Genomic DNA, 15,255 nt, shown 5'->3' on the forward strand with positions numbered 1-15,255 from the left:
GGTAATTCAGTTGAATGATACAACATACAGTTGTTGTTCAAATAGAACTGGACAATTGCTTGGTTTGGGAGAAATTCCCACACTTCTGGTCACAAAAGTGTTCTGTGTTGAGTGTGAATACAGAGGAAAACAAATTCCCCCTGCACTCAATCTTATAGGTGGAAACCGCCAATGACTTCTCAAAGCACATAGAAAAAAATCCAAGCTTCTTCCTGGACTTATTTAACCTGACACTTGCCCAAGCTACAGTCTCATTCCAGACAATCCTCCAGCATCATCTGCATCACCCTGAGCCACAAACGCTGATTTCCCTTCTGTTCCTTAGACACATGAAGCACGGTATTCTCTCTACTTGGAAAATTCAGATCTTTCCACATATTCAGCCTAAATGTGATTCCTCCAGAGAAGGTTTTCCTGGATACTCAATCTAACATATCCTTAACCCAAGTTCTATGACATCAGCACCATGAGAGCACAGGTTTGCCATCTCATTCCTCACCTAAAATACTACCTGTGATAATTAATTCTATATGACAACTTGGCTAGGCTGTAGTACCCAGTGGGTTTGGTCAAATACCAGTCTACATGTTGCTGTGAAGGTAATTTTTAGATGTTATTAATATTTAAACCAGTAGACTTGGAGTAAAGCATCTTTGCCTCCATAATGTTGGCGGTCCTCATTCAATCAACTGAAAGCCTTAGGAGATACTAAGGTCCCCAGAAGAGGATGGAATTCTACCTTCAGACCACCTTTGGACTGAAGACTGCAACTTCTGGCAGGTTCCTTGCAGAATTTCAAGCCTAGTAGCATTCCCTGTAGATTTTGGACTTACCAGTCCCCACAATCACATGAGCCAATTCCTGAAAATAAGTTACTTTCAGAGAGAGAAAGAGAGAGAGCAAGATTGGTTTTTTTTTTTTGTTTTCTGGACAGCAATGACTAATACACTACTACATGCAGTCACATAGTAAGCCCTCTAACTGTAGGTGTGATGTTTATGCTGTGGCTCTCTCCACCCTACAGAGCATGAGTACTTACCTCTGTAGAAGCATGTATTCTAATTTGAGATGCATGATTTCATAGTAGATGGCAATGACTCAATTCCAAACCAACGTACAACACAATTTTTAGTAAATAACAATACTTGTTATATTTAAATATACACTGCTTGTTAAAAACATGATATTTTTATTTGGTACCAAATAATTTAACCATATTTATTCTAAACTGTTGTTGATTTAATGATCTAATATAACTAAAAGGTCTAGATTCTGTCTAGAATAATTCAAAAATGAACAACATTTCAACATATAATTATACTTCTCATTTTGCTGAATATTTCATTTCTTCATGACTACTCTGAAGTAAGAAAATATTTTTATTTCTTTATTTTCCTGAAGAAGTAGATGCATGTGAATTATTTGCATGTGTGTGTTTAAACCATCTACTTTCAGAGTTTGATCTTTAATTAGTTTTATACATAACTGTAGCCACAAAAAAATATATTAATCATGTAAGCCAAAATGTGGCATTAATGTAAAAATAATTTCAAATCAAATTTTGTAAAAGTTTTTTCAATAATATCTAACAAATTTCCTTTATTTGTTTTGAAAATACATCAGAAAAGAAGATGTATGGTTGGACAATAAAATGTGCTGTCTGATGAGCTATTCCTATAAATTCAATTAGACTACACTATAGTCTATTTGAAGAAAAATATATTATGAACAGGTGACTGTTCTTTTTCAATCTCCCTTCTAGCATTTTACTTTAAAATACAATAAATCATTCAACAATGAATTGATATGCTATGAAATGGAAATACTGGAACTAGACTAATAAACAATATTTTCCATTTTTGTAGTTTAGCAAACTTACATCCATTTTACTGAAAAGGGAATAGCTTTTCAGGTGTAACCTCAGCATGAAAACGAAGGATGAATAAGAAACTACTCTGGTTAAAGTAAGAACAGGCATCCTGGAGCCCTTGAAGACTGCTGCTGTTTTGCAATTACACAATCTGGAAGTCACAAGTCTATAGAACTGTGATGAAATCTGTACTCCCAAAAAGATAACAACTTCTGTGCCAAACAGATGGGAAAAGGTCCTTTAGGTTTCCACTTCAGTGAACTTTTATCTTCCTATCTTTCATCTTTTTATCTTCCTCTATTCAACCTCTGGACGCATGTAACAAGTTAAAAATAGTATCCTCGTATTGTGTCGGCATGGCAAGAAACTGAGCAGACACATGGGAGAAGCGGATGTCATTTTTTCCTAGAAATTCAGTTTCAAATACCTATTTCCTTTGGGAACTCAGTGGATGAAGGGAGATGACTAGAATTGTATCAGCATTACAGTTGCCGTGTCACTCAAAACAAACTGTTGTGTGATATAATGACATTTAGCCTGGCTTCAGAAATTGATTTCCAATCAACTGATGGTTCATTAAGATCAGCTCTAACACTAACCAGTGAGTGAACATTCCCAAAGCACTGGTTAGAAATAAGCGTTTTACTTTTATCTCTATAGTGCTTTATCTTTGTATCTTAACTTTCAGTTCTCCCTTGAAAACACTGATATATTGCATGGGTTCAAGTGATTATCACTCTCCAGTTTGGAGTAGCTGATGAACTGCCTATTAAGATATAATTTCTCTGTTTTCGGATCCAACAAAATAATCATTTAATGTATTGATAATGGAACATCTCCTACTCCCAAACCCAAATCCCTAATACTAATTTTTATTAACTCATTAAAGAACCTTCACTAGAGGCCACCAAACTCAGAGCATTTCACTCAAGAATGCATATGCCTTTGTCTTACAAATGGAAGTCTTCTGATCCAAGACAGAATCCATCCAGTGAAGAGAAAATGTCAGTACAATACAGTTTCATTTTTATTGAAGTAAATGAGCATATTTTATTCAATAATAACATAACAGTTATTGACTGTTTACTATGTTATATCTAGGATTCTAAACTGTTTATGTGAATAACTCGTTCAATTTTCAAATATTAGGTGGTATTACTTTCACCTACTTTTTTCTTTTTTGAGATAAAGTCTTCTATGTCACCCAGGCTGGAGTACAGTGGCACGATCTCTGCTCACTGCAACCTCTGCCTCCTGGGTTCAAGCAATTTTCCTGCCTCAGGCACTTGAGTAGCTGAGATTGCAGGCACATGCCACCACACCTGGTTAATTTTGTATTTTTAGTAAAGACAGGGTTTCACCATGTTGGTCAGGCTGGTCTCGAACTCCTGACCTCGTGATCTGCCTGCCTCGGCCTCCCGAAGTGCTGGGATTACAGGCATGAGCCACCATGCCCGGCCTCACCCACATTTTAAAGACAAGAAAACTGATGCACTTAGAGATTAATGAATATGTCTTAATTCACATCACTGGTAAGTGGTTAATCTTTATTGACAACCTTAGTACCATAGTTCCTGAACCTGTTCCTAACCACTGAGCCTTGTTGGCTTTATGAATGAATGGTTGCATTACAATGAATGAGAGAAGGCTTTTAATACTAAATAGTCACCACATGCCCATGAAGCTGAAATGAAAGAGAATAGTGAGAAGGAGTAAACATAATCTAAAAGTTTTTACACAAATGAAAATAATGCAATATAGAGGCCACTAAACTCAGAGCATTTCACTCAAGAATGCATTTTCTCACACTCATATTCTTGCTTCCAAGTCTGCTGATTAAAATTCCATCAAACTTGAAAGATTTTGTAAACTGTTTCCACTTGTAAATATTTATTCTGTGTTCTCCTCTTCTATATCCTAATCTACATGAGAGATGGGCTTATGTCTATTTTGTGCATCACTGTATCCCTAGCATCTAGAACAGTGTTTGTGAAAGACTAGACAGTGACAAAATTATTTTTATTGTGTTGCTATATTTTTGTATTTATGTATTATAGAATTTTAAATGAATATAAATATACAGAAAATATAGTATAACACTCTGTTTCCATCAAACAGCTTCAATGATTACTCAGAAAACTTCATTTCAAATACAATATGACCCTCCTTCTCCCACTCACTGAATTATTTTATTCTCAGATATTATCTCATCTCATCCATAAATACTTTAAAGAATTTATTTTAATTGAATGAAAACCCATATCACATATTACCTCTTTCATTAAATACTGTTGAATCCTCTCAATCAAAAAAGAATTTTCCCCTATTTGAAAGTCTGCGATTGCATATTTCTTTTATTTTAAAATCTGTTTTGCTGTGAACATGTTTTGTGAACATGTTTTCTACCAGTTTTAGATTCCAAGTCCCTTAAAGATTGGGAAAATATCTCATACCTTTGCATTCCATTCAAGGCCTACTACAGTATCTTGAACTTGGAAACTAGTTTTCTGTCTTCTCCACACCACTTCCAAGTACATGGAAAAGGGTGCTAAAATAGTACTCTTTCTGTTTAAATTTCAGCTGAGAACAAGGGACAATAGATGGCACATACCCCTCACTTTCAGCGAGGTGCTAGACATGAAAAGCAGATGACTGAAACCTTGTTTTCAGTCCCAATGTTTGACATCCACCTTAATTGAATAAAAGGATTGAAGCTGAAGAGGCCAAAGCAGAGAACTTGTTTGAAGAAAGCTGGCTGAACTGCTATGACATTCCCTCATTCATTGGTCCTAGGTGAGAGAAGTGTTGAAGGATCCTTGGAGCTGGAAGGACTAAAAAGGCTGGTAGTTGGCCTATGCCTAAGCAAATGGAAGGCAGCCGATTCTTGTAGCAGAAGTTGGCTGTCTAGTGGCAGAGTAAAGAAAGGCAGCTGCGTTAGGTGTAGGCTGTACTTCCACCGAAAGTAGAAAAGAGAGGGAAGGTTTCTATGGGCTAGAATAGATGATATGGGAGAAAAGGAACCCACCAAAAGATCTCAGCAGAAAGAGGCCAAAACCTTACCATCACATGGAGAAATAGAGGGGAGAGACATTGTCTTAAGCACACAAAAGCCCTAGGGCATCAGCAGTTAATACCTAGCTGTTAATTGAGGCTAGAAAACATCAATGAGCGATCATAAAATTACCAGTCACAAAGAGTGTTTTCTTCTCTCACCCTTTCTTTCTCACTTTTGATCCATCATCTCCCCAGCTCCAAACTTCCCAACTACAAGCACAGGGGAGTCAGAAACATTATTTGAAGGACGAGGAGAATGCAAGGTTGGCACACAAACCTGAAACGGTTCACTTACACACCCCACTAGGGACTCTTAGACTGAAGCAGAAACTAACTGGAGGAGGGGAAAAACAAAGAGTAAGTGAATTTCACACGTTTGATTATTAGGTTGGACTAGACATTTTCATTACCAAATTTACACTGTTTATGGAACTAATCCATAATGAAAGATCCTTCAGGCATTAATAGTGACCAAAAAAGTTCTGACAGCTGGCCATGATTTTATTCTGGTGACAAGGTAAAAATGGCATTCCTAGAGGATTTAATGTTTCTACTCAGACCTTTCTGAGTCTGGCTCTCTGAATGTAATGATTACACACCTTCACCAGAGACAGCTGATTACCAAGCCAATAAGTCATTAAAGAGAGATACAGAAGAACTGTCTCAGCTCAGAAGATGAGATAGCATGAAATTGCTGCTGCATTCATACAGCATTTTTAGAAAAGACCAAAATGTGTATATCGACCTGAGAATGACGAATATTTTCCTAGGCTTTAACAGTAGTTAGGAATGTCAGGACTTGGAGCCAAGTTAATAAAATGTGCATGTCCTTGCAAACATCTCCTGTATTACAGTTGGTCCTCTGTATCCACCAGTTCCACATCAAGGATTCAACTGTGTTCAAGGATTCAACCAACTGCAAATCAAAAATATTTGAAGAAAAAAAAACAAAAATAAAAAACAATATCAAGTTGTAAAAACCAGTATAATAACTGTTTACATAGAATTTACATTGTATTTGGTACTATATTTAGTCTAGAGATTTAAAGTACACAGGAGGAGACGCATAGGTTATATGCAAATACTATCCCATTTGATATCTGGGACTTGAGCATCCTTGAGTTCTGGTATTTGAGAGAGGTCCTGGATACAATTCCTCATGGATACAAAGGGGCGACTATATTTGTTATAGACCCAAACCATGAGATAACTACTTAGGGATTATCACTGAAATAAAAATTACCTAAAAGGAAAATGGAAGGCAGGGAGAGTCTGAATGTGGCATAGGGATATTACACAGCCAAGCATCCTGCAAATTTATTTTATGTTGATTTCAAACCATCAGCCATACCTATACTTGTCTAATTGAACCTAGAGTGTGTATTCTGCAATGTGATGAATTCTGTAGTCCCTTACATCTGAAACTGCACTTTTTATTTTTGTCACAAATGAGCAGAAATGTTTCAGTTCTTCCCTTACTGAAGATTGCAAACTCAGACTTTTGACCTTGGGCAGGTCTTTGCACGTGGATCTACCCCTCATTCCAGTGCCTCATCTTTTTGATAGGAACAATCCCACCCAACATGTCTCTAACCCAAAACATTTTAGATTCATGGAGTTCTTTAGATTTCCATTTCACAAAACTGTCCATGAAAGTGCATACCATGAGATGTACATGGTCTTAAAGTTGTCCGGGAAAAAAAAAAAAAAAAAAAAAACTCCGCATCCAGAGTCAGCATAGATTGTAACTTGTATGATTCATCTCCCTTCTTCTAATCTTCCTTTCAGGCATCAACTTCACTTTGGACCCACATATTCCCCATCAGAGCATTATCACCAAGTCCAAAGTCCTAAATCTCTTAGTTCTCACTAATGCTTATAAAAATGCCATTCCCTCAGAGTCTTGTTATCTTCAAAGAACTACTCATTGATGTTCAATGATATTAATAATCTTAGACTCTCAGATAATACAGGAGCTCTATTCCAAAAGAAACTGCAATAGAGAAAAAGAAAGAAGATGTGTGACATATAAATGCAAAAAAAAAAAAAGTATTATAGGTGTCACAGTGCATTTAGGGGTTAAAATGAAACACAAATGAGGGGTTTCATCCCCCTAAGATTGAAGACGAAAGTGAGAGTTTGGCAAAACTGAATATACAGTTGCATGGAGAAAATGATTTAATTGAAAATTATTCAGTTAATTGTGGGTATTTCAAGCTCCATGGTAGACTGCTGAAGTGAGGAAGAAGTCTTCAAATCACACTTTTTAAGCAACCTCCAATTCTGAACCAAATATGATAGCCTATAGGTATGATAATGATAATTATCAGGAAGGTATAGATTAAGGATATGAGAAACTGATTGGATAGGTAGAATTTGCCAGAGGGGGAAAACAAAAAAAGAAATAGAAAACAAACTGGTGTTTAAGTCATAAAGAACATTCTTCCTTTGTACAACAAACATAGGAGAAGCAACCAGTTGTTACATTAATAAAATTCAGAAATTCAGACAATCCTGAGAACTGATTGTTTTTAAAATGAAGTTTAAAACTTTTGGAAACTAGGACAGATGTTAAATAGGAAACATAATTGAATGCTGTAAGGTCAGGAAGAAAAACGAAAGATTGAAATTGAAGTGGCTTTCCGGCTAGATAATGGGTAAAAGAAAAAAAAAATGAGGGTAACAAAATTATGGTCAGAAAAACTGTCATTGCCTGGGTGGAAAGAAAAGTGAAAATTGGTAGAGTACAAACTCTCAGAGATTTATAAAGTTTTCTATTTTATCTGATTTTAAAAACTCACGCACAACCAGTTGAGAAAAAGGGTCAGCTTATCATAACAGCTAGAAAAGAGAAAACTGGGTTATGAAAGAAGCATTCAGGAACATTAACTTAATCAAGATGAAGTAGAAATAATGTGGCATATTAATTTTACCAGGGTGCTACGATATTACAAAATATATAATTTGGTCTTCTTCCCCGTTTCTTGGCATATGTGAAAATCATTGGAATCTCCAAAGTGCTTTTTGTATGCTAATTTGACTGACACTTCAGAAAGACAAAAGCATGATCAGAGGGTTGGGACTTTCAGCCCCATCCATCAACCTCCAGGGAGGGAAGAGGGGCTGAAGGTCAAGTTGATCACCAACGGCCAATGGCAAATTTAATCATGTCTCCATAAAAATTCAAGAGGATAAGGTTGAAAGAACTTCTGGATAGCTGACACAAAGAAGTTCTTGGAGGGCAGCTGTTCTTGGAGGGAAGTTCTTGGAAGGAGAGGACACGGACGCCCCTCACCCCTTACCCCATAGCTTGCCCTAGGCATCTGTTCATCTGTATTCTTTATAATATCCTTGATAAAAAACTGGTAAACATAAGTGTTTCTCTGAATTCCATGAACTGCTCCATCAGATTCAATGAATCCAAGGATGGGGTTGTAGAAACCCCAACTTGAAGCCAGTAGGTCAGAAGTTCTGGAGGTTGGGACCTGTAACTGGTCTCAGAAAGGTAGAGCAGTCTTGGGGACTGAGCTCCCAGCCTATGGGATCTCCAGGTAGATAGTGTTGGAATTGATTTGGAGGACACTCATCTGGTTTTGGATGCTTGGTATGTGGTAAAAAAAAAACCCATACTTTTGGTCACAGAAGTTCTGTGTTGATGATTGTTGAGGTGGTATAAAAGCAGAGGAAAAATGCGATTTGAGAGTTTTCCTCAAAAAGGTACTTAATAGATACTGTCTAGTTTAAGAGTCATTGTGAAGGTCAATTCCTGGAGACTGAGGGACAGTTACAGGATTATCGGTTAATCAAAAGGGAAAAGGAAGCCCTGGTAATTAAGGAGCTGTCACCTGAACTTCAATGCCCAGAAAGAAAAGAACAAATCATCAAACAATCAATTTGTAATCACAGAGAACTGAGAACAAAGACTAAAATGCCTTTCAGAGAACAATGTTGTTTCTCAATGAAGAGACAGGAAGGGGAGATAAAAGAGACTATAAGAGATACAGACTACATGGATTTCAATAATATTTTCATCCTAAATCAGAAATTGTTTGAACTGTTGACCTCAGTGTTGCAGCAGACTACATGATATGAATATAGTCTTCAAAATCATTTGAGTTAAATAGATTTTGTTTCAAAAATTAAACTCTTTATACACTACACATATTTGAGACATTTTCATCTACAATAACAAAGGAATTCCACCTCTTTTGATCAGCACATCGCTGAGTTCACACAATTTTACAGGACTGTCATGACATTAAAATAGTCTGTATGGCTCTCCTAGTCTTTGAAGCAGAATGTCTGTGCACATAAATAATCATATCAATCATCTCCTTAAAAATGCCTGCAGGAGAAGAAATCTTGCCAAAATAATTGCTTCACTCTTATAATGAAGAATAGACTTCATCTTGGCCACCAATTTAGCCTATTGATGTGTTTGGCTTAATTCCTCTAGAGTGAACCTGATGGGTATTATAACCTGCCATCAAAAAGGAAAACAATCTATCATCCCCAAATGTAGTATACATTCACTTGCTGTCCATTGCCTCAAAGCTGAATGGCATTACTTACCTGAACTAACTGCAGGTCTCTGAAATGAATCTCACATGTGAGGATTGCTCAGAGCTTTTCACCACAGATCACTGCTATACTTCATTTTTTTTCTCAAGGAGAAAGTGGTTAATAATGTAAGATTGTAACGGTGATCAGGACTTGACTTTATTTAGAAACTCTCCTAAACTCAGCAATTCAGTATTGAAGCATATGTATTAATGCTTTGACAAAATTATATCACAAAATTACTAGGAAAATCAAGTAGTAGAAATTAAATGTATAAATAGCACTTTTCACAACATGAATTTTTACTTTTTTTGAGAATTGTAAAACATAAAAAACAATAATGGCCCATAATTCTTGTATCATTTTAACACCTGTTTTCATTTAAAATAAGTATGTACAATACAAAATGAAAAAAAAAAAGACCTCCCCATCCTCTAGTACTTTGTCCTAAATTTAGGCATATTAACAATTTTCTTGTAACTTTCCAGAAATAGTCTATGCAGAACCAACATTAATATCTACTTTATTTTTTTCAAATCTGCCAGTAAAATATACCCTATCCTGTTTCTAGCTAATTTTGTTTAATTATTTGACATCATTCCACAGTAGCAGATATAAATGTGTCTCACTTTAACTGCTATGTAACATTTCATGATACCATAATCAATCAACAAGAATTAATGGATATTCATATTTTACCATTGAGTTGGCATTGAGAAAAAAAAATCTCATTCTAAATTTACATCAAGGGGATGGAACTGGAGGCCATTATGTTGAGTGAAATAAGCCAGGCACAGAAAGATAAACTTCACATATTCTCAATCATTTGTGGGAGCTAAAAATTAAAACAATTGAATTCATGGAGATGGAGAGTAGAAGGATGGTTACCAGAGGCTGGGAAGAGTAGTGGGAAGAGGGTAATGGGGATAATTAATAGGTACAAAAATATAGTTAGACAGACTGAATAAAATCTAGTATTGGATAGCACAACAGGGTGACTATAGTCAACAATAATTTATTGTACATTTTAAAGTAACTGAAAGTATAACTGGAATGTTTATAACACAAAGAAATGAATGATAAGTGCTTGAGTTGATGGGTACCTCATTTACTCTGATGTGATTATTAGATATTGCATGCCTGTATCAAAATATCACATGTACCCCATATACACCTGCTATGTGACACATAAACATTAAAAATGAAAAAAATAAGGCTGAGTCAGGACTACAATTAAAATTTTTAGTTAATTTTTTAAGTCAAAGGACACCGAATTTTCTCATCATCAAATAGAAAAAAGAGAGTCCAATCAGCTTACTTGGGGAATTAAAAGTGAAGTACTGGGGGAATTAAATAATGCTTCTGAAACCCTCATTTCACTGCCACAGAATAATCAGGGCTGAAAGATGCTCATTTTGGAAGTAGCCTTAGAGGTGGTAGGAGTATGTAAGGCTCATCTGCTGGCCCTGGGAACCAAAGGGGACAAGAAAAGGTTGGGGACCCATGAGACAGAAATGGAAGAGAAAAATGTGCTCAAGAAAGGGAAAATGTCCATGAAGGTGATGAGGCTGGAAGAATTATTTGAAGAGAGTTGAAGGCACAGTGAAGCTTGTTCACAAGAGACTGGAGTCCCTATGCACTTGGAAGTGGCTAATAGGAGTCCGTGGTGGTACAGGAAAGGGAAGGCATTAGCTGGAAGCAAATGAGAATACTAAGAATCACACACTTCGCTGATCAGAAATGTGGATGGTTTTCATGGAGAATCCTTGCTAACTATGTGCTTTTTTAAATTCATAAACCACGAATGAGGTCTTTAAAAATACATTCTGTAGAATAAAATAGATTATTTCAGCTGAAAATGCTATCACTCTAAAAGGTTTCCCCAAATCATTGATTTCTCCAACGGTATTTCCCATTACACAAAGCCCAGACCAACTTGTCAAGAGAGGAATGGGATAAATTCAAACTAAGGTTCTTGCGGATGTAGATTCAGATAATATAATACAACATAATGTAATGTAGTATATTAAATATATTTATATAATAATTTTTTTATTAATCACTATGGGTTTCTCATTAGTCTTTGTAGAAATATACAAAAAGTTCAATTGCAGTTTGAACAATTTGAAAAAATATTATGTCAAAGTAGAATTTAATTACTGGATCTAAGAAGCAGAAATGCTGACATGAATACATTAAGAACTCAAAGTACAAGAATGCTATCACTTCTCTCAGTAAAAGCAATAAAGAAATATTTGCAAAATTCTTACATTGCAACATCCAAGGTACATAATGAAAAAAGAGCACTGACCATATCAGCCAATTATTTTATTTAAATTTAAATAGTTTTTGTCTTCAATATTTTTTTCTATGAACTCTAAGTATGAGATATTCAGATATTCAGGATATTAATAAAATAATCATTTAATATTTCAGGAATGTGGCTCTTAACTATAATGAAAATGATCACCCAGAAATATATAAATGGTTTTGTTATATAAATTTCTATTAAAAACTGATTATAGTATATGTCTATCATAGCAAAGTTAATTTGCTAAATAACGTTTTAAATGAACTCATCACTTTTGTGGTAACTAAACTACCTATCTGCATATAGAGTAGGTTTATTTGTAAGTCATTGTATTAGTCCATTTTCATAGTGCTATGAAGAAATACCCAAGACTGGTTAATTTATAAAGGAAAGAAGTTTAATCGACTCATAGTTCAGCATGAGTTCAGGAACTCACAGTTCCCGAGAGGCCTCAGGAAACTTACAATCATGGCATAAGGGGAAGCAAATATGTCCTTCTTCACATGGCAGCAGCAAAGAGAAGTATATGTGCACAGCAAAGGGGGAAGCCCCTTCTAAAATCATCAGATCTCGAGAGAATTAACTCACTATCCCAAAAACAGGATGGGGGAAACCATCCCTATGATTAAATTATCTCCCACCAGGTCCCTCCCAGGTCACCTGGGATTATGGGAACCACAATTCAAGATGAGACTTGGGTGGGGACACAGCCAAACCATATCTGTCAGAAAGCTTAACACCCTGTCTTTCATTTTGGAGACTGCTCAAAAATATATGTTAACAGACTCAAATCCAAAGTATACTTTTTAATGGATTCAAATCCAAAAAGCAAAATGTATAAATAAAAATATATTTGTTTTATAGTTTAACAGATTCAGATCCAAACACAAAACCTCATCATCCCACATTCTATAATAACCACCAGTATTGGCAAATCAAGACACTTTTCCCCAACCAGTTTAATTGACCACAGAGGGAGAATTTATGACTTTCTCAAGCTCAAGAGATTGCTCGAAAGTACAATCAGTTATAGGAAATAAAGGAAAATAAACTGTCAAAGAAATTCTAGACAGGGAGGAAAAAAAATAAACATGGAATTTCACTCCTAAGTTTGAGAATAATTGACAACATACAAATGAAAAATGCCTCTAACAGATATATATATCTATATCTATCTATCTATCTATCTATCTATCTATCTATCTATCTATATAAAAGTGCCCCCACTATTACATAGTCTCTCTCTCTCTTTCTCTTTCTCAGTCTCTGCCTCTCTCTTTCTTGCATGCTCTGTTTCTTTCTATCAGAACATTGCAGGATGGACACATTGTTAGGACACATATCCATATACCAATGAATATTTGTATGGGAATTCACATTTCACTGAATTTCCTCACTTTCTAATACTCATGAATTTAAACTAAAAAGAAATACAATATTTGGTAAACAACAGACAGACTGGATTAAAAAAAGGGTGTTTAATTCAAAAGTAGGATTGTTGGGTAAGTCATAGATAGATAAAAGAGAAGACTTTCAAAATACCACAGAATGCTATTATGGCTTTAAGGTACCTAAAAGGATCAGGTTTTGATGTTCTTTTCTTTGTTTTTTAACAAACTAAAGATGAGTATTTAATGTAGACTATAAATTGTGTGACAAAGTTAAGACTGAATTAATCCCCTTAAGATTTGGAAAAAGAAAGCAAGGTTGATGTAACCAGTAGGTTTTCACAGACCACATAAAATACCTTTTTACTATATCTTCTCCATTCCAGCAGGGAAGTCCATCTGCAGCAGCTAATTCATTAGCACAAAGCTGATCAGCTAGACCTCCATAGAATGACCTGTACAGTCGAAGGCTGTTGATAAATTCTCTAAATGAAAGAAGAAAGAAAACAATTAAAACTAAACATCCACAATAAAGGCCATCAAAAATGATATATATTGCTGTACATAATGTTTAGGATATAATTTTATATTGCTATGCATAATGTTTAGAATATAATTTTTTAAATTTTCTCTATTTGTTTTCAAATATTTTAAATACTTCTCTAACCACCAGGATGAAAATACATTATCTTTTTTTAGAAAAAAGTTAATATTTTAATTTATTCTTAGAATAAAAGGGTTCACTGGGGATGAATCTTGTATAACTGCACATCCAAGAGGTTGGGAATAGTATATACTGATGCACACAGACAGACATCACTTCATTTAGCCTCCCTAAAAGTCCTCACTACCTGCTGTCATCTACATCACCATAAGAGTACTAACACTTTTCTTTTCCCTGTGGAAAATGTCAGAGACTTACAACATGCCAAGTGATTGCTTTCTGATGAAAAGTGTACTAGGTTATTTTCCTATCTGGGTCTTCTTGGTATCTAAGAACAAAAAGTAAAGTCTTTACTAAATATGACCCAAAACCCAGACCTGTAAGATATTTCAGAAGCATGGAAATAAAAGTTTTTGGAAGGAATAATATTTAATATATTAACTAAGATTTTTTTCCTCCCACACTACTTTCCTTCCCCATATCAATTATGGGAGGAAAAATTCAACAATGAGCATGTTTGTTTTGTTTTAATTTAGAAAGCAAAAACTTCTGAGTTTTAAAACCAAGGCTTTGGAGGACCAAGAACTTGAGTTTTAATATTTCAACAGGCCAAGTCCTAAAGACCTTCATTATGATATTTTGACATAAACAATTGCTTTGGAAAAAGAAATGAAAAGCCCTAGGCTGATCATAGGAGATGCTCTCTAGACCAGAAGGAAGGGACAAAAGAAGGAAATGTTGGAAGTAAAGTCAACTTTAGAAATTCATGGAATAAGCAGTTAAAATATAGCAATTATGAAATGTCATCCCTCATTAAAATTAAAAATATAATTTGTTTAAAAATGAGATCAAAGAACAAGGGTGATTCTAAATTATAGCTGGAGTAACTAATTTTTAAAAAATTAAATCTCATTTTGTCACATCTGTTACTCAAGATCATTAATTTTTAGTTCTCTCCTATTATTTTTGTTTTGTTTTGTTTTAGAGATGATATCCTGCTATGCTGCCCAGGCTGGACACAAATGTATTGGTTTTTAAAGAACTATTTGTGAATATTGCTGGAGTTGATTTGTAAAAAAGATAAATGTTACTTTCAAATATGTAACATCAAAACTCATAGAGAAAATCAGAAGTTTTTAGTATAAGTATTTGGTGAGTATTTAAATCATATTTACTACTTTAAGTCAATTTCCTTTGCCAGAAAATAAGTCCCTCAAAGATGGCTATATCTCTACTATGGTAATTGGAATGCATGAACAAATACCAATTTATATGTTGCAGCTACTAAAAAGGAATTGAGGAGGCAGACTAATTCTTTTTTAGAAAGTTGGGGTTTAATGAATGGCAGGATGTGTGACTCCTGTCCTAAATTGTATTCACTATAAATGATCACTTGTTTGGAATCAAA

The 15,255-nt window shown here is 35.0% G+C and overlaps 1 protein-coding gene across 1 annotated transcript in view; it reads right to left on the reverse strand.

Annotated features, from left to right (window-relative positions):
* Positions 1–15,255, reverse strand: part of GPC5 (glypican 5) — a 1,526,087-nt gene that overhangs the window by 1,137,009 nt on the left and 373,823 nt on the right. Inside the window, exon 5 of the mRNA XM_033177434.1 lies at positions 13,543–13,668. Coding sequence (XP_033033325.1) covers positions 13,543–13,668 — 126 coding nt within the window. The remainder of the gene's footprint in view (positions 1–13,542; positions 13,669–15,255) is intronic.

Source organism: Trachypithecus francoisi, unplaced genomic scaffold (assembly GCF_009764315.1).
Source record: "Trachypithecus francoisi isolate TF-2019V2 unplaced genomic scaffold, Tfra_2.0 Lachesis_group18, whole genome shotgun sequence".
NCBI lineage: Eukaryota > Metazoa > Chordata > Mammalia > Primates > Cercopithecidae > Trachypithecus > Trachypithecus francoisi.